Source organism: Aquarana catesbeiana, linkage group LG01 (assembly GCF_042186555.1).
Source record: "Aquarana catesbeiana isolate 2022-GZ linkage group LG01, ASM4218655v1, whole genome shotgun sequence".
Lineage (NCBI taxonomy): Eukaryota > Metazoa > Chordata > Amphibia > Anura > Ranidae > Aquarana > Aquarana catesbeiana.
Genome location: NC_133324.1, coordinates 68,475,703 through 68,497,211, shown reverse-complemented (window position 1 = coordinate 68,497,211; position 21,509 = coordinate 68,475,703). Strand labels below are relative to the sequence as shown.

General features: G+C 46.6%; 1 protein-coding gene across 1 annotated transcript in view; it reads left to right on the top strand.

The window, feature by feature from the left end:
- The first annotated feature begins 275 nt into the window (after positions 1 to 275).
- The window catches only part of MBD2 (methyl-CpG binding domain protein 2), a 108,347-nt gene continuing 87,113 nt past the window's right edge, over positions 276 to 21,509 (top strand). The window contains exon 1 of the mRNA XM_073619869.1: positions 276 to 563. Coding sequence (XP_073475970.1) covers positions 454 to 563 — 110 coding nt within the window. The 5' untranslated portion in view covers positions 276 to 453. The remainder of the gene's footprint in view (positions 564 to 21,509) is intronic.

Sequence of the window (21,509 nt, the reverse complement as noted above, 5' to 3'; positions counted from 1 at the left end):
CCAGATGAGGGTCTTGCTCTGTGACGCAGATAGTTGTGAGCCCGGAGGAATAGGGTGACAGTCAGCTGACAGCTCCGGTAGAGGACTGCTCCTTGAAGCCAGTGACACCGGGCAGCCTTGTGTGACACCACGCCCACCCCAGTGACAGCACAGGACTACAACCCCCATACTTGTCCCCGGGGACACCGCCTGCCCGGGCTGACGGAAGTTGAAGTCTCCAGCCAGCTGGTTGGGCTGGAACCACGCCCACCGTGACGTACTTTTTTGCTGTATTACGTCACCAGCCGACCGCATCACCGGCTGTCAGTGGCTGTGTCTCTATGGGCGCGTATCCCTCCGCCGGGGAGCTCGGGGCGCGGAAGGGTACGGCGTTGCTAGGGGGCGCTGTGCCAGTGGGAGAGGCAGTAGGAGCGGGACATGCTGGTGTAGGAGGACAGTGCTGAGCGCTGCTCTATGGAGAAGAGGAGGATGGAGTGCCCGGCTCTACCACCGGGCTGGAAGAAGGAGGAGGTCATCAGGAAGTCCGGCCTGAGTGCGGGCAAGAGCGATGTCTACTACTTCAGGTACCCGGGGGAGGAGGGGAGGGGTGACACTGACAGCTCGGTGACAGATCATAGAGTGTACGAGAGGGGGGGGAAGAGGACTGAGGAGGAGGACACACTGAGCTGGAGGAGTCACAGAGGGGGGGCCTGAGAGAGCCAGGGGGTCATAGATCAGTGGGGGACCCCCACATTTATGGGGGTACTAAAGACATCTGAAGGTGATCGGGGAGGGGGGGGGACCATAGTTGTCCAAAGGTTTTTGGGGAGATATAGATGGTCTATGGGTCAGAGGAGAGCGGGGGACCCCCACAGTTATCAGGGGGCTGTAGACATCTGAAGGGTTTTTGGGGTATCCATAGCTCTCTGAAGGTTATTGGGGGGAACTATGGGACCCCTACATTTATGGGAGGACTGTAGACATTGAAGGTTACTGGGGGAGCCGTAGGTGTCCTATGAACACAGGAGAGTGGGGGGGACCCCTACATTTATGGGGAGGGTCATCGTCATCTTAAGGTTATCGGAGGTAGCTATAGATAATCATAGGTTAACGGGGGAGGCGTAGTTGTCCTATGATCACAGGAGAGCGGGGGACCCCTACATTTATGGCGGGGCTGTAGACATCTGAAGGTTATTTGGGAGATCCATAGCTGTCTGAAGGTTATTGGGGGGGAACTATGGGACCCCCCACATTTATGGGGGGTAGTAGACATCTGAAGGTTACTGGGGGAGCCGTAGGTGTCTTATGATCACAGGAGAGTGGAGGACCCATACCTGTATGGGGGGGGGGCGGGGGCTTGTAGACATCTGAAGGTGATCAGGGGGGAACCATAGCTGTCTGAAGGTTTTTGGGAAGATATATATGGTCTATGGGCCAGAGGAGAGTGGGGGACCCCCACAGTTATCGGGGGGTGGGCTGTAGACATCTGAAGGATATTTGGGGGATCTATAGCTCTCAAGATTATTGGGGAGAACTATGGTACCCCTACATTTATGGGGGGGCTGTAGACATCTTAAGGTTATTGGGGGGGGGGGAGCCATAGGTGTCCTATGAACACAGGAGAGCGGGGGGACCCCTACATTTATGTGGGGTTGTCATCATCTTAAGGTTATCAGAGGTAGCTATAGATAATTGAAGGTTTACGGGGGAGGCATAGTTGTCCTATGATCACAGGAGAGCGGGGGACCCCTACATTAATGGGGGGGCTCTAGACATCTGAAGGATATCGGAGGAAGCTATAGATAATTGAAGGTTAATGGGGGAGGCATAGTTCTCCTATGATCGCAGGGGAGTGGGGGACCCCTACCTTTTTGGGGGGCTGTAGACATCTGAAGGCTATTTGGGGGATCCATAGCTGTCTTAAGGTTATTGGGGGAACTATGGGACCCTCTACTTTTATGGGGGGGACTGTAGACATCTGAAGGTTATTGGTGGGGGGGAGCTGTAGGTGTCCTATGAACACAGGAGAGCAGGGGAACCCCTACATTTATGGGGGGTTGTCGTAATTTTAAGGTTATCAGAGGTAGCTATAGATAATTGAAGGTTAACGGGGGAGGCATAGTTGTCCTATGATCACAGGAGAGCCGGGGACCCCTACATTTATGGGGGGGTATTGTAGACTTCTGGTTATTTGGGGGATCCATAGCTGTCTGAAGGTTATTGGGGGGGAACTATGGGACCCCTACATTTATGGGGGGGACTGTAAACATCTGAAGGTTATAGGGGGAGCTGTAGGTGTCCCATGATCACAGGAGAGCGGGGGGACCCCTACGTTTATGCGGGGCTTACAAAGAAAAATTTAATCCGAATGGCCGCACTCCAACGAAAATAGCTTTATTAGTAAAAACCCAAACGGCAAAAGATAAAATAGATCGCTAACATGTTTCACACCGTAACTACTGGTGCTTACCCATAGCTAAATCTTTAACCACTTGCCGACCGCCCACCGTTAAATGACGACTGGGCGGTGCTGCTCTTGTTCTGGGTGGACATCATATGACGGCCTCCCAGAACAGTCACATGTAAACACAGAGATGCGGGTAATCGGCGCTCCTCGCCTCACACTGACAGAGTGTGAGGAGAGGAGAGCCGATCAGTGGCATCTCCTCACAGGGGATTAAATGCCACCAAAATAAAGCTTTATTTGTGGTTGTATATGGTTACAGTGTTGTATGACCGTGCAATTGTCATTCAAAGTGTGACAGCGCTGAAAGCTGAAAAATGGCCTGGGCAGGAAGGGGGTGTGTATGTATATATATATATATATATATATATATATATATATATATATATATATATATATATATATATATATATATATATATATATATATATATATATATATATACAAAGTTGGCTTGATTTGAAAGATTGAACAATTGAAAGATCGACAGACAAATCGCAACTCGACTCTGGTTAACATTGCAATAGATCTACTGAGACCGAGGTCCTTATGGATATCGTAAAGATTTCCTTTTGTTGATACAATTTAGCCAATAAAGTCCAGATCGTTACTTAAATGTGTACATTTCATGACGTTTAGAATTGCCGGTAGGGGAATGTATACCTAGACATCTAAACAACACATAAGTGAGAAGTAAAACCATCAAAAAACATAAAAAAAGAAAAACAAAAAAACAGGACACATACGTTGTAAATTGTATTAACAAAAGGAAATCTTTATATCCATGAAGACCTCGGTCTCAGTAGATCTATTGCAATGTTAACCAGTCAAGTTGCGATTTGTAACAGGAGTCTTTCAATCTTTCAAACAAGCCCACTTTCTATGTAGATAAAGAAGGCACTCAAATGCCACGTCCGTCATATAGGGGCAGAAAGAAGGGGTACTACTGGCGGTACCAAATATCAGACTTTATAGGCCAGGAAACAATGGAGAAAGAAATACTATAAATAAATCATCACATTTATTGAAAAACTACAAAATATACACATACTTATTGGAAAGAGTAAAAAACATCATACATATGCACTTATGCAATTCTTACAGTGAGCCCTTGTGCGTCTACGCGGTTCGCCATTAGGCTTCTTCAGGACCCGACCCACTTTGAATGTATTGGCATGTACCGTATATACGCTCGAGTATAAGCCGACCCGAATATAAGCCAAGGCACCTAATTTTACCACTAAAAACTGGGAAAACTTATTGACTCGAGTATAAGCCTAGGGAGGGAAATGCAGCAGCTACTGAGTAAACAATGCCCATCTGCAGCCTCACTTGTGCCCATCTGCAGCCTCACTTGTGCCCATCTGCAGCCTCACTTGTGCCCATCTGCAGCCTCACTTGTGCCCATCTGCAGCTGTACCTTTGATAACCAAAACAGCAGGTGTCTCCCGCTGTGTCATCCAGTCTGATTGGCGGCTGTCCATTGTAACAAAGCCCCGCCTCCTCCTCGTCCATTATAGTCAGAACGCTGATTCAGTTTCCCAGCATTGTATCAGTGTTCCGTCTATCACGGATGAGGAGGAGGCGGGGCTTTGTTACAATGGACGGCCCCTCAACAGACTGCATAACACAGCGGGAGACACCCGCTGTTTTGGTTACAGCTGCAGATGGGCACAGTGAGGCTGCACCCTCACTCGAGTATAAGCCGAGGGGGGCTTTTTCAGCATAAAAAATGTGCTGAAAAATTCTGCTTATACTCGAGTATATACGGTATATATATAAACCATTGTCACTTGTTTAAAGATTTAATTATGAGTAAGCACCAGTAGTTACGGTGTGAAACATGTTAGCGATCTATTTTATCTTTTGCTGTATGTATTTTTACTAATAAAGATATTATCGTTGTATTGCGGCCATCCGGATTCAATTTTTCTTTGTATGCCGCTTGCATACTGAGCCAGCGCTTGTACCTGACGGGGGAGGAGATTTTGTGGCTCAGACACCTGGAGCGGGTTTTCCTGTCTGTCTATTTATGGGAGGCTGTAGACATCTGAAGGTTATTTGGGGGATGCATAGCTGTCTGAAGGTTATTGGGGGGGGGGGGGCGGCTATGAGACCCCCTATATTTTGGGTGGGGTAGTAGACATCTGAAGGTTACTGGGGGAGCCATAGGCGCCCTATGATCACAGGAGAGCGGGACCCCTACATTTATGGGGAGGGGGGGGCGCCTGTGGACATCTGAAGGTTATTTGGGGGATCCATAGCTGTCTGAAGGTTATTCAGGGGAACTATGGGACCCCCTAAATTTATTGGTGGGGGACTGTAGACATATGGAGGTTACTGGGGGATCTGTAGGTGTCCTATGATCAAAGGAGAGCGGGGGACCCCTATATTTATGGGGGGGCAGTAGACAACTGAAGTTTTTTGGGGGGATCCATAGCTGTATGAAGGTTACTGCTAGGAGCTATGGGACCCCCTACGTTTGTGGGGGTATTGTAGACATCTGAAGGTTATCAGGGGAGCCATAGGTGTCCTATGATTACAGAAGAGCGGTGGACCCTACATTTATGGGGGTGCTGTAGACATCTTATGGGGGGGGGAGCCAGAGCTGGCAGAAAAGTTATTGGCAGGGGGAGGGGAGGGACAAAGCTATCCTATGGATCATAGGGGAATGGGGACCCACGACATTTATTGGGAGGACTGTAGACATCTGTGGGACACGAGAGCAGGGTACCCCCACATTTATGGGGTGGGACTGTTGCATAATTACATAGTAGTTGAGGTTGAAAAAAGACACAAGTCCATCAAGTCCAACCTATGTGTGTGATTATATGTCAGTATTACATTGTATATCCCTGTATGTTGTGGTCGTTCAGGTGCTTATCTAATTAAAACTAAGTTTTTTGATCGATGCTCCCAGCTGAGACCACCGCCTGTGGAAGGAAATTCCACATCCTTGCCGCTCTTACAGTAAAGAACCCTCTACGTAGTTTAAGGTTAAACTTTTCTTCTAATTTTAATGAGTGGCCACGAGTCTTGTTAAACTCCCTTCCGTGAAAAAGTTTTATCCCTATTGTGGGGTCACCAGTACAGTATTTGTATATTGAAATCATATCCCCTCTCAAGCGTCTCTTCTCCAGAGAGAATAAGTTCAGTGCTCATAACCTTTCCTCATAACTAATATCCTCCAGACCATTTATTAGCTTTGTTGCCCTTCTCTGTACTCTCTCCATTTCCAGTACATCCTTCCTGAGGACTGGTGCCCAGTACTGGACAGCATACTCCAGGTGTGGCTGGACCAGAGTGTTGTAGAGCGGGAGAATTATCATTTTTTCTCTGGAGTTGATCCCCTTTTTAATGCATGCCAATATTCTGCTTTGTTAGCAGCAGCTTGGCATTGCATGCCATTGCTGTGCCTATCATCTACTAGGACCCGCAGGTCCTTTTCCTTTCTAGATTCCCCCAGAGGTTCTCCTTGTAGTGTATAGATTGCATTCAGATTTTTGCCACCCAAATGCATTATTTTACACGTTAAACCTCATTTGCCATGTAGTTGCCCACCCCATTAATTTTTTTCAGATCTTCTTGCAAGGTTAACTTAGTATCATCCGCAAATACAGAGATTGAGCTGTTTACCCCATCCTCCAGGGCGTTTATGAACAAATGAAATAGGATTGGTCCCAGGACAGAACCCTGGGGGATCCAACTATCCACCCCTGACCAGTCTGAGTACTCCCCATTTATCACCACCCTCTGAACTCGCCCTTGTAGCCAGTTTTCAGTCCATGTACTCACCCTATGGTCCATGCCAACGGACCTTTATTTTGTACAGTAAATGTTTATGGAGAACTGTGTCAAATGCTTTTGCAAAATCCAGATACACCACGTCTACGGGCCTTCCTTTATCTAGATGGCAACTCACCTCCTCATAGAAGGTTAATAGATTAATTTGGCAAGAACTATTCTTTATGAATCCATGCTGATTACTGCTAATGATACTGTTTTCATTACTAAAATCTTGTATATAGTCCCTTGTCATCCCCTCCGAGAGCTTACATACTATTGATGTTAGGCTAACTGGTCTGTAATTCCCAGGGATGTATTTTGGGCCATTTTTAAATATTGTTGCTACATTTGCTTTTCTCCAATCCGCTGGTACTATTCCAGTCAGTAAAAATTAGGAACAATGGTCTGGCAATTACTTGACTAAGTTCCCTAAGTACCCTCGGGTACAAGCCATCTGGTCCCGGTGATTTATTAATGTTAAGTTTCCCAAGTCTAATTCTAATTCTGTCCTCTGTCAGCCATAACACTGCAGTTTTGGTTACCGAAGCCCCCTGATTCCCTTGTGAATACTGAGGAGAAGAATAAATTCAATACCTTTGCCATCTCCCCATCCTTTGTAACCATATGTGCTTCCTCATTCTTTATGGGGCCAATATGGTCTGTCCTCCTTTTTTACTGTTTACATACTTATAGAATTTCTTGGGATTTTTTTTTCTTTTTTGTTGACATCTTAGGGTTATTGGGAGGAGCCATAGCTGTCCAAAGGTTATTTGGGTGGGGGGGGGGGGAGGCTATAGCTATCCTATGGATCATAGGGGGGTGGGGACCCACAACATTTATTGGGAGGACTGTAGACATCCGAAGGTCATCAGGGGGAGCTATAGGTGTCCTATGGCTCATAGGAGAGCGGGGAACCTCCACATCTATGGGTGGACTGTAGATATCTGGAGGGTATTGGTGAAACCATATCTGTCCTATGGGTCATAGGGGGACCAGTACACATCAAAAGGTTTTAGAGGGGCAGTAGGTGTCTGAAGGTTATTGGGGGGACCAGAAGATGTCTAGAGTTTTTTGGGAGAGCTGTATATGTATTAGGTTATAGGGATCTGGTTAACTCTGTAGTTTATGGGGAAGCTGTAGACATCCAGAGATGAACAAAGTACACAAATTCCCTGAGATGCCCTGAGTTAATTGATGGAGTCCTAGATGTCCTGAAGAACATTTTTAGGGTGCCATAGATGTCTGAAGGGTTTTGGGAAGCTGTTGACTTCTGAATGATTTTGTGGAGAACCACAGGCCTCCAAAGGTTTTTGGAGGGAGCTGTAGACATCCGTTTATATGTGGAGCTGTGAACTAACAAAGCTTAATTGGGGTGAGCAATAAATATCCAAAGTTACACACACTCTGTAGATGCCCAGAGTTAATTATGTAGAGCTATCAATGTCCGGAGGTTATTGGGGGAGCCATAGACGTCTGAAGGATTTTGTGGGAGCCGCAGAGGTCAGATTTTTTGGGGGGATATTCAGATGTCTAAGGCTGGGTTCACATATGAGCAAGTAGCGGCTCACAGCAGGAGTTCGGTGCGTCCCCATTCGCTGTCTCAGGTCCAATTTCAGCCTGAATTTTTAGCTGAATTCAGACCCGAAACAGACCAAAAGACACACAGAGCTCCTGTGCACCGGAGCCGCTGCGGAGATATGTGAACCGGCTCCATAGACAGAAGGTCACAATCTCCTGCTGTGTGAATTGGATGCGCTGCTGTGTGAATTGGATGCGGCTAAACCTGCATCCAATTCACACTAGTGTGAACCCAGCCTAAAATTTATTTGGGGAAAATTTTATTGTTTTACTGAAAAAGAAACAAGTCTGGCCTACTGTGGCTAATAGTAAATCTGGACATGCATCAGATGGTTACTTGAGGGTGTCGTAGACACCTAGGGGGCAGGGGATGGAGGCACGTGTGTCTAAAAGTGAGATGCAGGTGTCCAAACCTTATGGCAGTTGCTGGTTAAGAAGCTGTAGGGATCTGGGAGGAAGCAGTAGACATATACAGGGGCTGTAGACTTTGAAGAATTCAGGGTGGGCTTTTGGCTTTTGAAGGTAGTTGGGTCACGGATAGAGCTCCTGGGCGCATGCGATCAAAGGGGGTGTGACTGTAGTGGGATAGGTAGGCATCAGAGTGTCTGGGTGGTGCTGTAGCTATATGAGGCTTGGGGAGAGTTGGCATTGGGCTGTCTGTAGGAGAGGACCATCAGAGTGTCTGGGTGGTTATGTAGCAATAGGAGGCATAGGAAGAGTTGGCATTGTGCTGTAGGAGAGAACCATCAGAGTGTCTGTCTGGTTCTGTAGCCATAGGGGGCATGGGGAGGGTAGACGTTGGGCTGTAGGAGAGGACCATCATAGTGTCTGTCTGGGTGGTTCTGTAGCCATAGGAGGCATGGGGGAGGGGGAGTTGGCGTTGGGCTGTCTGTAGGGGGCTATAGGAAGTTATCTGGGGGATCCTGTCCCATTGGTGTTGGCTTCACAGCCTTGGCTCTCGTAGTTGGAGTATTTCTAGGGAGACCTGGGTGTGTTTCACTGGGCCTTTTGCATTTGGTAGTAAAGTTGAGGTTTCTGGCAGTAACTTGCATGACGTTTGGTGACCTATCTCAGGCCTGTGTGCAGTTCCTGCTTCTGGACTAAACCCATCAATGCTGATCTCTTCTCTGAAGCTAGAGCAATCTTTCAGGAAAAGTGATACTATGTTGCTAGAATGGACTTGCGTTTTATCTGCAGCCATAGTCGGTTCTGGTGTCGCTGTGTCTATGAAATGGGCACACTGTGAGGTTCATTTACTAGCAGACTGGGGACTGTTTGCTTTACTATACTGGCTTAGCTTACTGGACGGTCACTTTGTAAACAGTAAGCTTGGCCAGTATAGTAAAGCTGTGTTCACTTCAATCATCCCATAATGTGCAAGCAAAACCTGGTGTGGTGTTGTATGTTTTTTTTTTTTTTTTTTTTTTAAGATATAATGAAACTCGTTTGCTGTGTTTTTGTTCAGCCGTCGTGCCGGTGGAGTTGCTTTGGAAGGGATTCGTTGGCAGTTTTAGGTGTGGATCCAGTGTTTATTATCCAGGAAAGTGTCAGTGTGGTCAGGGTGTGCTAATTCTGCGTGGGGAGGAGGGTGGAGCGCTGTGCATCTGCGACATGTGTGAGAACGTGCCATATGCAGGACTTTCATTTCCTTAAAGAGGACCTGTCATGGTCACGACAGCATTCTACTCTTGTTACCCATCACCGTGGCCCAAAACGTCACAAATTTTGACATTGGCCTTATTAGAGATCTCATATAGGCTGCTAATGTGAAGATTGAGGCACCTGGTGTGAGCTTAGGCAGGTGATTTAGCGGCTTATAGCAGAGGAGCAGAATTATGCATTTTTGTCTCCATAGAATTTCAAATGGGAGCACCTGAAAAGCACTCCTATTAAAATCTATGGGGGGAACGCACAATTCTGCTCTGAAGGAGCTCATGTACTTTCCCGAGCTTCATGCGAAAGGTGACGCAACGCTCAAGTGCGGACGTGCCCATTGAGAATAATGGGATTGTTCAGCTTAAGGCTCCATTTACATTAGCGTGTCTCCAAAGTCGCACGATTGGTCTTTGGAGTGCGACTTTGATGCGACTTTTGGTGTTGTTTTGATCCAACTTTACATTCTGTGGATCAAAGTCGCACCAAAGTAGTGCCGGCACCTTTTTGAAGCTGCTGTGACTTTCAAGCCAGCCATAGACAGGTCAAATCTTGGCCAGTTCAAGCAGACACCGGCCGAGATTCGAACCATGTATGGACAGGCTGAATGTACCCAAGTCGATCAATCAGCTTGGGTATAACCAGCCTGCCGGATTTTAAATGCAATTATCCCTAATATAGCCGCTAGCAATAATCACGTGTGTTCTCCTGGTGGGGACGGCTTCCGTTGCACCCACCCCCCTTGCTGAGACAACACAATTGCTCGGTGGGAGAGATTCCTCCAACACTGTAATTGTTGATGCGCAAACCAAGAAATTTGAAATTTGCTCTGTCTATGGCCAGCCTAAGTCACACTGATTTAAACAGGTGCCATTGAAAAGAATGGGGATCATATATCTCCGCAGAGGCTCTGGTGCGATTTGCACAGGAGCTCTGGGTGTCTTTTGGTCTGTTTTAGGTCTGAATGACTTTGGACATCAAATTCATGCGACTTTGATGTCCAAAGTTGCATGACAAATCACACAAGTATGCATGGAGCCTAATGCCCTGTACACATGGTCAGACTTTCCGACGGAAAATGTGCGATCGGAGCTTGTTGGAAATTCCGCTCCATCGGACTTTTTCCATCAGAATTTCCGACACACAAAGTTTGAGAGCTGGCTCTAAAATTTTCCGACAACAAAATCCGTTTGCGGAAATTGCGATCGTGTGTAGACAATTCCGACGCACAAAGTGCCACGCATGCTCAGAATCAAGCAGAAGAGCAGCACTGGCTATCGAACTTCATTTTTCTCGGCTCGTCGTTCGTGTTGTACGTCACCGCGTTCTTGACGTTCGGAATTTCCAACCAACTTTGTGTGACTTTGTGTGCATGCAAGACAAGTTTGAGCCAACATCCGTCGGAAAAAATCTGATGGATTTTGTTGTCAGAATGTGCGATCAATGTCCGATCGTGTGTACGGGGCATTAGTGTTGCTGCACTTCAGAGTCATGCAAGAAAACTCTCAGGTGTGAATAGGGGTGGGTTGAGGGTTAAGATGATCCCAAGAGATTGTGTACATGGTGGTGCCTTTTCTTGTACTTACTGTCGTCTTTCACCATAAGAGCTCCTTCACTAGTGACTGTTGCTCCTCTGAAAAGTGATCTACACTCAGATTGCTTTTCAGAGGTGTTGACAGGAGATGAGGAGCCATTATGTTATCTCCTCACTGCCGGACTTGCCCCATAATTGCCATACTGCCACGCCGCAATCGCGTGAATTGCGCACAGTTGTGGTGCAATCCTATAGAACTGCATTGGTCCCATTCAGCGGCGGTGCTGCCTGCTGAAAGCGACGTGCTGTTTAGATTTTGCTGCGGCATGTGTACAACCCGCAAGCCACTATATGTTTAGTATTCAGGCAGGTGGTGGAGGTAAAACCGCAGCTCAACCACCTGTGTGAACAGATCCTAAAGAAGTTAGAGCCAAGCTAGAACTGTATGCAGAATTATTCAGTTTATTGCATTCATTAATATTGCACCTACATATACCATAGTGCTCTACAGAGCCCATAAATCCAGCCATATCAGTCCCTTCCCCTGGGAGAGTCCACAATCATTGTAGCACTGTGTTTATGGTTGAAGACTTGGGAGGAAACGCCCAGAAGAAATCCACACATACTGGTGAAGAACATACAGTTAAGCCGCGTACACACGAGCGGAATGTCCGACAGAAAAAGTCCGACGGAAGCTTTTCATCGTCTATTCCGATCGTGTGTATGCCTCATCGGACTTTCTTTTTCGAAAATTCTGACGGACCTAGAAATGGAACATGTTCTAAATATTTCTGACGGAACCAATTCCTATCGGGAAAACCGCTCGTCTGTATGCTGTTCCGACGGACCAAAAACGACGCATGTTCTGAAGCAAGTACGAGACGGAAGCTATTGGCTACTGGCTATTGAACTTCCTTTTTCTAGTCCCGTCGTACGTGTTGTACGTCACCGCGTTCTGGACGGTCGGACTTTGGTGTAACCGTGTGTATGCAAGATCGCTAGAGCGGAATTCCGTCGGAGAAACCTTCAGAGTTTATTCCGACGGCAAAACCGGTCGTGTGTACGCGGCATTGGTGTCCCTGGTGGGAAGTGAACCCAAGTCACAGTTCTGCAAGTGCTAACTACAAAGCTTACTGAGATCTTCAGGGTATCATCAGCCATTGGAGAATATTCACCTAACTAGATGGTTAATGGTGGGATTGGGGGACTATAGGGTATGTCTGTAGGTCTCCCTGGGGGTCTCCTGGCTGAGTTCTCTGGTAGGATGAAGTCTTTGGCCCAGAATGGATTGTCCCAGCTGATTACTATTATCCACTTATGTAAAGCTCCATGGACATTAGTGCTTGTTAACCCTTACATATCCCCAGTGAAGTGACTGACCTCAGGTAATACACAGAGATGAAACAAATCCTCCTACAAATGTTGTACCTGATTATCTGCTGCATCTTTCCCCTACATCCATTCAAAGTGCAGAATTTACACAGGATCTCTCAGCTCTAAAAGGCAGGAGGTGGGCAGCTGAAGTTACATCAGTGTTGAGAGCTCTGAGAACTGGATGGAGGGAAGAGACACCCCCCACACACACTTCACACAGCACAAATGACCCTTTTTTGGAAAGTTGACAGCCCAAGGTATTTAGTATTAGGCATGGTGAGTTGTTTGAAATTGTAATTTTTTTTTTGTCCTACGATTATTTGGAAATTAAAGAAATAACTTTTTTTCCCCACAAAACTGTCAACATAAAATGTTGTTTCTCCACACCAGAAGGCATGGATCAAAATACCAACAAACCTGACGCCAATGTTCACGAGGCTTTAGGTGCTCCTTCTGTAACCCCAAACCTGGCCATTCTCATGAGAATATACCTGTAATGACCATACGTGGCTGGAATTTTGGCCGATTCCTTCTGAATTGGCCAAAATGTGAGCCATGGTGGACCTAGCTTGACAAACTTCGATCTGAAAATCGAAGGAACTGAGTGGAAAGTTGTTGGCTGAAAATGACTGTATCCAGTTTGATGGAGTCACTGTTGGGTATTATGGTAGTCATGGGAGAAGTGGCTTCCAGAATACGATAGCTGGCCAGGGGGGTTCCTCTATTCACGCCGTTAAGCTTGGATGGGGTAATCTGTTGATTTTATATTCGGCCCCTGGAGCTGAACAAGAGAAATCTTAACTTTGTATGGCCAACTTTATTTGTACAATGATCTTTCATAAAAAAATACTGCTAATGAGCTGGATTGTTGGCCCTCTAGTTCCTGTAGACACCATTGTTCAATAGTGCAATGGGCAGAGCACTAAGTGCACCATCCACAGCACCCCCGTCAGTGACCATCAGTGGTCACCCCATCAGTGGCCATCTTGTACCCCAGTGACTACAGCACAGCTGATTCTGATTTGACTGGTTTGGGTTCTTGGCGTAATGCTTTTCTTGCTGTTTCCTGAAGAAGGTCTTACTGGTCGTTGCCAAGTGCAGACTGAAGGGTCATGACTGGTGAGTCGGGAGGATGGCCAAACGTTGCATCTTTGCTGTTTCAGCAGAAAACTCCTTTCTGTGTCTAATGGCACTCAGGCCGCTATCTTGGTGGAATAATGACCATCGTTTACAAAGCAAAAAAGCTTTTGGAGAAGCTTCGGGCTAATGTCAGACGTGCGACTCTACCGCTGGCGTTTTGTTATTGCCAGCGGAAGAATTGCTAAGAACCTGCCTGTCTTTCCCTAATGAATCGCTCCCTCGCTAGCTGTAGCAGCACAATGTCGCTCCCATCACTAGCGATCGAAGTGATTTATTGTATTTAGTATACATTCTGAAAATGATGTTCTAATGGAGGCTTCTCACGAAGGTGTTTTTTTTTTTTTTTTTTCTTTTTTTTTAGTAGTTTCAGTGTGAATGAGTGAAACTTTCATCAGTAGTAGTTTGTTACTTTCAGATTACTGCTAGTCACATGTTTTATTTAAAGCTGAACTCCAGTCTGCTATAAAAAAAAAAAAAAAATACAATTATTGGTCATCGCCCGCGCCCCCTTCCCTAGGTATATTGGGATATGATCACCAGCTACTTCCCTACAATGCGACGGCTGGTGTGCAGTGCGGTCTGTCCTGATCAGTGCTATGCTCCTGTCCCAATCTTGGCGGATCACACTGTTCCTGTTTTTTTTATTTTTAAATGAACTTTATTGAGTACGTCGCCCTCAAACAGATCAGTGGTGTGAACCTGGCAGATAAGGAGGTAAGGCATTTTGCCTTGTCATGCGCCGCAATAGCCGCCCAACGCAGTCCCTCCGCACCTGGTGTGAATGGGCCCTTAGTTTGGGGGAGCACCTGGTGTGAATGGGCCCTTAGTTTGGGGGATGGATATTGCAGAGCAATGCTTACCTTATTTCTCGGTGTCATGGCAGCTAGCTAGCTTCCTCGCTCCTCCTCCAGCCGCAGGATGTGGGCGGATCCTCCACGTCATCATATACAATGCAGGACCTGCGGTGGCTGCTGGTCCTGCATTGTATGCAACTATGTCCGTGTATTCTGTTGAGTGGAGGAGCCCGCACACTGGTTGAAATTGTGATCAATGTATGGCCATGTTTAAAGGGGTTGTAAAGTCAGAAGGTTTTTAATCCTAATGCATTCTATGCATTAACCACTTAAGGACGGAGCCTCTTTCTGAGATTTCGTATTTACAAGTTAAAAACAGTTTGTTTTTTTTTTGCTAGAAAATTACTTAGAACCCCCAAACAGTATACATTTTTTTTTTTTTTTTTTAACACCCTAGAAAATAAAATGGCGGTTGTTGCAATACTTTCTGTCACACAGTACTTGTGCAGCGGTCTTACGAGCGCACTTTTTTTGGAAAAAATACGCTTTTTTGAATCAAAAAATAAGACAACAGTAAAGTTAGCCCAATTTGTTTTTATATTGTGAAAGATAATGTTACGCCGAGTAAATTGATACCCAACATGTCACGCTTCAAAACTGTGCCCGCTAGTGGAATAGCGACAAACTTTTACCCTAATAAAACTCCATAGGCGACATTTAAAAAAACTCTACAGGTTGCATGTTTTGAGTTACAGAGGAGATCTAGGGCTAGAATTATTTCTCTTGCTCTACCAATCGCGGTTATACCTCACATGTGTGGTTTGAAAACCATTTTCATATGCGGGCGCTACTCCCGTATGTGTTCGCTTCTGCACGCAAGCTCATCGGGACGGAGCGCGTTTAACATTTTTTTTACTTTTTTTCTTTATTATTTTACCTTTTTTTTTTTTTTTTTTTTTTTTTTTTTTCTTACACTGTTCTTTTAAAAATCCCGCTGCCGATAAAAGTGATCTCACGGCCGCAGAGACCACTTTTATCTTGACCGCCAGCTGAAGAAGAGGATACCGGGGTTATGGTAGCTAGCTGCTACCATAACAACAATATTCCTCTTCAAAGTACCGCCGTATAACAACGGTGGGTGGTCTGTGTGTAGCAGCCCCCCTTATACTTAGCTGAGGTCCCTCTCTGTCCACGAATGTCTCAGCCGTCCGAGATTCTCCTTTCTCCTGATTGACTGAGACACAGCAGGGGTGCCATTGGCTCCCGCTGCTGTCAAAATCAGCTGGCCAATCAGGGGAGAGAGGGGGTGTGGCCGGGGCAGGGCTCCATGTCTGAATGGACACACAGAGCTGTGACTCGGCTCGGGTGCCCCCATAGCAAGCTGCTTGCTGTGGGGGGCACTGAACAGGAGGGAGAGGCCAGGAGCAGGGAAGAGGGACCCGAAAAAAAAAAAAAGGTTCTGGGCTGCTCTGTGCAAATCGACCGCACAGAGCAGGTAAGTATAACATGTTTGTTATTTTTATAGGAAAAAAACAAGACTTTACAATCACTTTAAGCCTGAAAGTTTATTTTTTGTTGTCTGTACTATTGGTGGAAAATTCCCTTTTACTTCCTGTGTGAGACACAACAGGAAATTCGAGGATATCTCCCAATGTGAGAGGAATTCCCCTCTTAGCTGTCACCGAAACACCCCATTGGAAGATTTCCTCTCCCCTCTTGTTCTGGAGACAAATGTCAAAGTGTGGATTTTCCACTGGTCACCAGTACAATTAGAGGGGTGAATCTCCCCACTGGGGACACAGATGGCAATAAAGCCCTTCAAAAGGTTTTGCTTAGAGATGCACTTTAATTCCTAGCCACACGGCCGCTGGATGAAGAACCTATGAGCTTCTAAGTAATCTGTATGTATGGAGCATTCCCAATGACGTATCCGTACACGCCATTCATTTATTTTTTATTTTTTCCAAGTTCAAAGGTTTACTAATACTTTAACCCCTTAGTGACTACGCCCTTATTTTCTCTTGCCGTCCTCAACCAGGAAATATGCCTACGCTGGCTATATTTAACCATTTAAAATACCCTTGGGAGCATCTTGTGTTATGTGCACGTGCAAAAGCTATGCCACGGCAATAGCATGGCATTAAATAAACATCTCGCCACCGCTGCACAGGTACGCCAATGCTTTGTGACAGGCTGCAAGATAAAAGAAAATAAAAGGAAGAGGTGCTTTGTACAGGAATCACTCTTGTGATAAAGATGGAATATACCTGCGGTCATGATTGAGGGACATATCATGGGATGCAGGGGAGTTTTCTGAATGGAGGGGGCCTGTGTACGAGATCGTAAGTTGGGGCGCCCTTCCTTAATACTCTACGCCAGGGGTAGTGAATTAAAATTCACAGAGGTCCAATCAATAACATTTTCTTCCTCCAGAGATCTGAATGCCATGTTTGTGCTATGAGTCAGATCCTTCACATCACAGCCCCCCCTCTCTTCTTAGTCTAGGTTCACCTCTCTGTGGGTGGGGAATGTGCAAAATCGCATGCGTTCCTGACCCACAGAGAAATGCGCCGCACTTTTAACCAAACCACATGGTGCTGCAGCACCATGCAGTTGGATGGGGTGCGATTTAACAAAAAAAAGGGGGTTTTGACTTTTTTCTTTGTGTTTCTCATAGTAGGGCAGCCCATTAAAATGAATGGGCTGCCATACCCGTGATGTGCGCGTTCAGACAAGCTTGCACAGATCAGAATTGAACGTCACAATCACAAACCTGTTCTTTATATCTGCATCCTCAGTCGCTCCCCCCTTCACATTACTTTCATCAGCCTCCATTTATAATACTGTCCCCCAGCTTGCCCCCCCCATTACTGTCCCCCAGCTTGCCCCCCCCATTACTGTCCCCCAGCTTGCCCCCCCCATTACTGTCCCCAGCTTGCCCCCCCCATTACTGTCCCCCAGCTTGCCCCCCCCATTACTGTCCCCCAGCTTCGCCCCCCCCTTAACTGTCCTCTGCTCCCCCTCCCCCCTTAACTGTCCTCTGCTCCCCCTTAACTTTCCTCTGCTCCTCCTCCCCCCTTAACTGTCCTCTGCTCCTCCTCCCCCCTTAACTGTCCTCTGCTCCCCCTCCCCCCTTAACTGTCCTCTGCTCCCCCTCCCCCCTTAACTGTCCTCTGCTCCCCCTCCCCCCTTAACTTTCCTCTGCTCCCCCTCCCCCCTTAACTTTCCTCTGCTCCCCCTCCCCCCTTAACTGTCCTCTGCTCCTCCTCCCCCCTTAACTGTCCTCTGCTCCTCCTCCCCCCTTAACTGTCCTCTGCTCCTCCTCCCCCCTTAACTGTCCTCTGCTCCTCCTCCCCCCTTAACTGTCCTCTGCTACTCCTCCCCCCTTAACTGTCCTCTGCTACTCCTCCCCCCTTAACTGTCCTCTGCTCCTCCTCCCCCCTTAACTGTCCTCTGCTCCTCCTCCCCCCTTAACTGTCCTCTGCTCCCCCTCCCCCATTAACTGTCCCCTGCGCCCCATTACAGTTCTCAGCTTTTTTTTTTTTTTTTAAGACTGTATATAGCTGGTTGCTAAGGAGGGGGCCAGGAAGCTGGCCACAGTATCCTTAACAGCTGATGAATCATCAGCTGTCAGCGGGCTACCCCGCTGAAGGTAAAAAAAAAAATTGGGGGGGGAAAAAAAAAACGCATGGGGGTGTCCCCCTCCCAGGTCCATACCAGGCCCTTGAGCCTAGTATGGATTCTGAGGGGACCCCCCATGCACCTCTCCCTCCTAAACCATCACAGGCTGCATGCCCTCAACATGTGGGGGTGGGTGCTTTGGGACAGGGGGGCCTGCTGACAGACTCATCGGTTGTTAAGGATGTGGCGGCCGGCTTCCTGGCTCCCTCCTTAGCAACCAGTTATATACAGTGAATGTACAGCTAAAAAACAAAACACCAACCGTGTTAAATCGTGGTAAAAACGTGGTATTTGGCGCTTTGAATGTGGGTCTATTGAAGTCCTATTACATGCAAAACGCTGCATTTTGCGGGAAAAAAAAAGTCCCCGACCCTTTCCAAAAACGCAAAGGCACAAATATGCATTGATGTGAACATGTTCCATAGGAACCCATGTTAAAAAATTTCCCTGCATTTCTCAAAATGCATCAAAAAAGGCATTGGTGTGAATCGAGCCTAAATCGGCATACATCTCTTCTCCATTGTGCAGTCTCAGGCTCATGATGTTTCTAGGCATGAGAATGTGTTTCAGCATGTACCACTCATGCAAGTAAAATGGAAAGGCAATCCGGTAATAGTTAATTACAGCTCAGCCCTCGTCATTCTTGTTCTTCCTGTCAGTCGGTTTTCCATTTTCCTATGTCCAAAATGGAGGAGGGTATCAAGGAGCACATGGCCTCCCCTATGTGACAATCACCAGGCTTGAACACTTACCATTATATTCCATTGTTTGGTAGATACTGGATACCTAACCCACTTTTCCAACCCAACATTTCTTATACGTAGTTCTCAGGAAGTCTATTGGTGAGATCTCTGTGAGGAGTTCCCGAGTCTGCACACCCGCTGTATATATGAATGGCTCACGCTTTTTCTGCTGACTTAATTTAAAATGAAATTATGGGCAAAATAATACATAGTATTAGATGGACAGACTACAACATACCATTTCCACTGGTTTACAATCCTGATGTCCAAATTAATTTCCAAAATAAGGTAGAGGAATGAGTGTAACAACTGTAGGACAGGAAGGATGTAAAATGGCAGGATCCCCAGTTGAAATTAAGAAAAAAAAAGCAAAAAAACAAATGCAGCCACCACATGTATGAACTAGTAATCTGCAATATATTACATTTACGTTCTTAGGTTTAGATACACTTTAACAATATTGATGAGAAGAAATTGGAACACAAAGGTGGGTGGGAACACGAAAAACCCCTATGTGGACAGAAAGAGTTGGAAGTGATAGCTGGGAGCTCTTGGTATTGGACGATCTGAGACTTTAAAATATGAAGCCTGTTTTGGGGTGGTGAGGGTGAAGCGCTATCTGCAACGGATGTCTTGACAGCTAGCAAGATTTCCCAGACTGCGTGGCGCTATCAGTTTGTCAATTCTTGAGTGTTCAGTAGATGGCATGAGAACACATTCATGGGCAGGCACCCTTGCGTTTGGACCCTGCGGGGAGGATGTGGGCACTTGGGAAGCAATGTTTCCTTTGGCCTTTCCACTAATGCCGCGTACCTTGGATGGTTTTTCCGACAGAATTCCCCTCAAGCTTGCCTTGCATACACACAGTCACACAAAAGTTCTCTGAACTTTTGACTGTCAAGAACGTGGTGACGTACAACACTACGACGAGCCGAGAAAATGAAGTTCAATACTTCCGAGCATGCGTAGGAATTATCCGCGTTGGAATTGCTACAGACGATCGGAATTTCCGATAGGAATTTTTTCCGTCCGAAAAATAGAGAACCTGCTCTCAAACTTTTGCTGGCGGAAATTCCGCCAGCAAAAGTCTGATGGAGCATACACACGGTCGGAATTTCTGACCAAAATCTCACATCGGACTTTTGCTGGCGGAATTTCCGATCGTGTCTACGGGGCATAACTGTTCTTGTGTTTAACAATATTGACGAGAACACCCACAACCCCTAGGTTGACAGGAACAGAGTTTGAAATGACAGGGAGGTCTTGTTATTGGAGGATCTGAGACTAGAGAGGAGTTTGGGCATGTTGAGATGCTCTTCCAAACCCACGTGGCCGAGCCCACCAGGAAGCTGTCGCATGCAATGAGCCAATCTGTTGTAGCTAAGGCATTACCCACCCTGCAGCCCCATGTCTACTCGCCTCTTGTATAGATCTGACTGCGTTGCATGCCCCCGCCGTAGATGACTGGATCATTATAGGTGACCGCTTCCTGGTGGGCTCAGAAGAAAACGTGAACATGTCCAAGTCTTTAAGCATAAGAAGCCAGGGTGAAGGTCCCTCTACAACAGGGGTCTTCAAACGTTGTAAACAAAGGGCCAATTTACTGTGCTTCATACATTAGGTGGGCCAGATTGTGGCCATCAGGAGTAGAAAATGTCCCAGCATCAGTTGGAGTAAACAATGCCCCCATCTTTAATGTCAATGAGAGGAATTGTGCCCCGTCATTGGTGGGAATTGTGTCATTGGGACCCATTGTAGGAGTCATTGGTGGGAGTTGTGCCCCATCGTTGGTGTCATTGGGTGGAACAAAGGGCCAGTTTACTGTCCTTCAGACTGTAGGGGGCCAGACTGGCCATCAGGAGTAGAAAAAACCCCTGTATCAGTTGGAGTAAACAATGCCCCATTGTTGGTGTCATTGGGAGGAACCCTGCCCCTTCGCTGGTGTCATTGGTAGGAGTTGTACTGCTTCGTTGGTGTCGGTGAATGAAATGGTGCCTCAAGGGCCGGATAAAACCATACAAACGGCCTCATCCAGGCCCCAGCCACATTTTGGAGACCACTGACCTACAATAATAATTTTGGGGAGACTTGCCCTTTAACAAGATAAGTGGTTGTGCAGGAAACGTCTACAGAGACATGCTTTCAAAAGAGCAGCCGTCCTTTGAAAAAAAAAAAAAAGCGTTCAGTGGGAGTTGTAAAGGGCGGCTTTTTCTTTTGGTTTTCAGAAAAAAACGACCAGAAATTCCTGTCCGTTGCTTTTGTTGCAGTATAATGTGCAGCTCTAGGCTTGCAGTGCTCAGCAATGGAACAATCCATGTGACCTGTGACATCTCTGACTTTCCACGTTCCCTCTGTTGTGACCTCTGTTACACGGGACCGGGCCCCGAGCGGAGTGCCCTGGGGGCCAGTAAACGCAGTCACTGATATGCTAAGCTCTGCTGATGTGAAGGCACTTTGATGGAGAGGTGACATTGGTAGGACGGGTGAATCACAGCAACTGATGTCATCCCTTTGTTTTTCTGATTAGTAATTAGCATTGAGATTCCCACCCTTCCACCGCCTCGTACACCTAATCGGAGCCGACTATCCTCCATGGCACGATCGTTATCTTCCTCAGGGTTAGATGAACAGTGAGTCATTGCCGGCACTATGGGGAGAATTAAAAAAAAAAAAAAAAAAAATGTAATTAATTGCAACATTGAAGATACATAATTCCAAACAATACGGGTGTTACAATGTAAATTTGTTGTGAATGGAAACTCAGAAGAAAACATCCCAGCTAG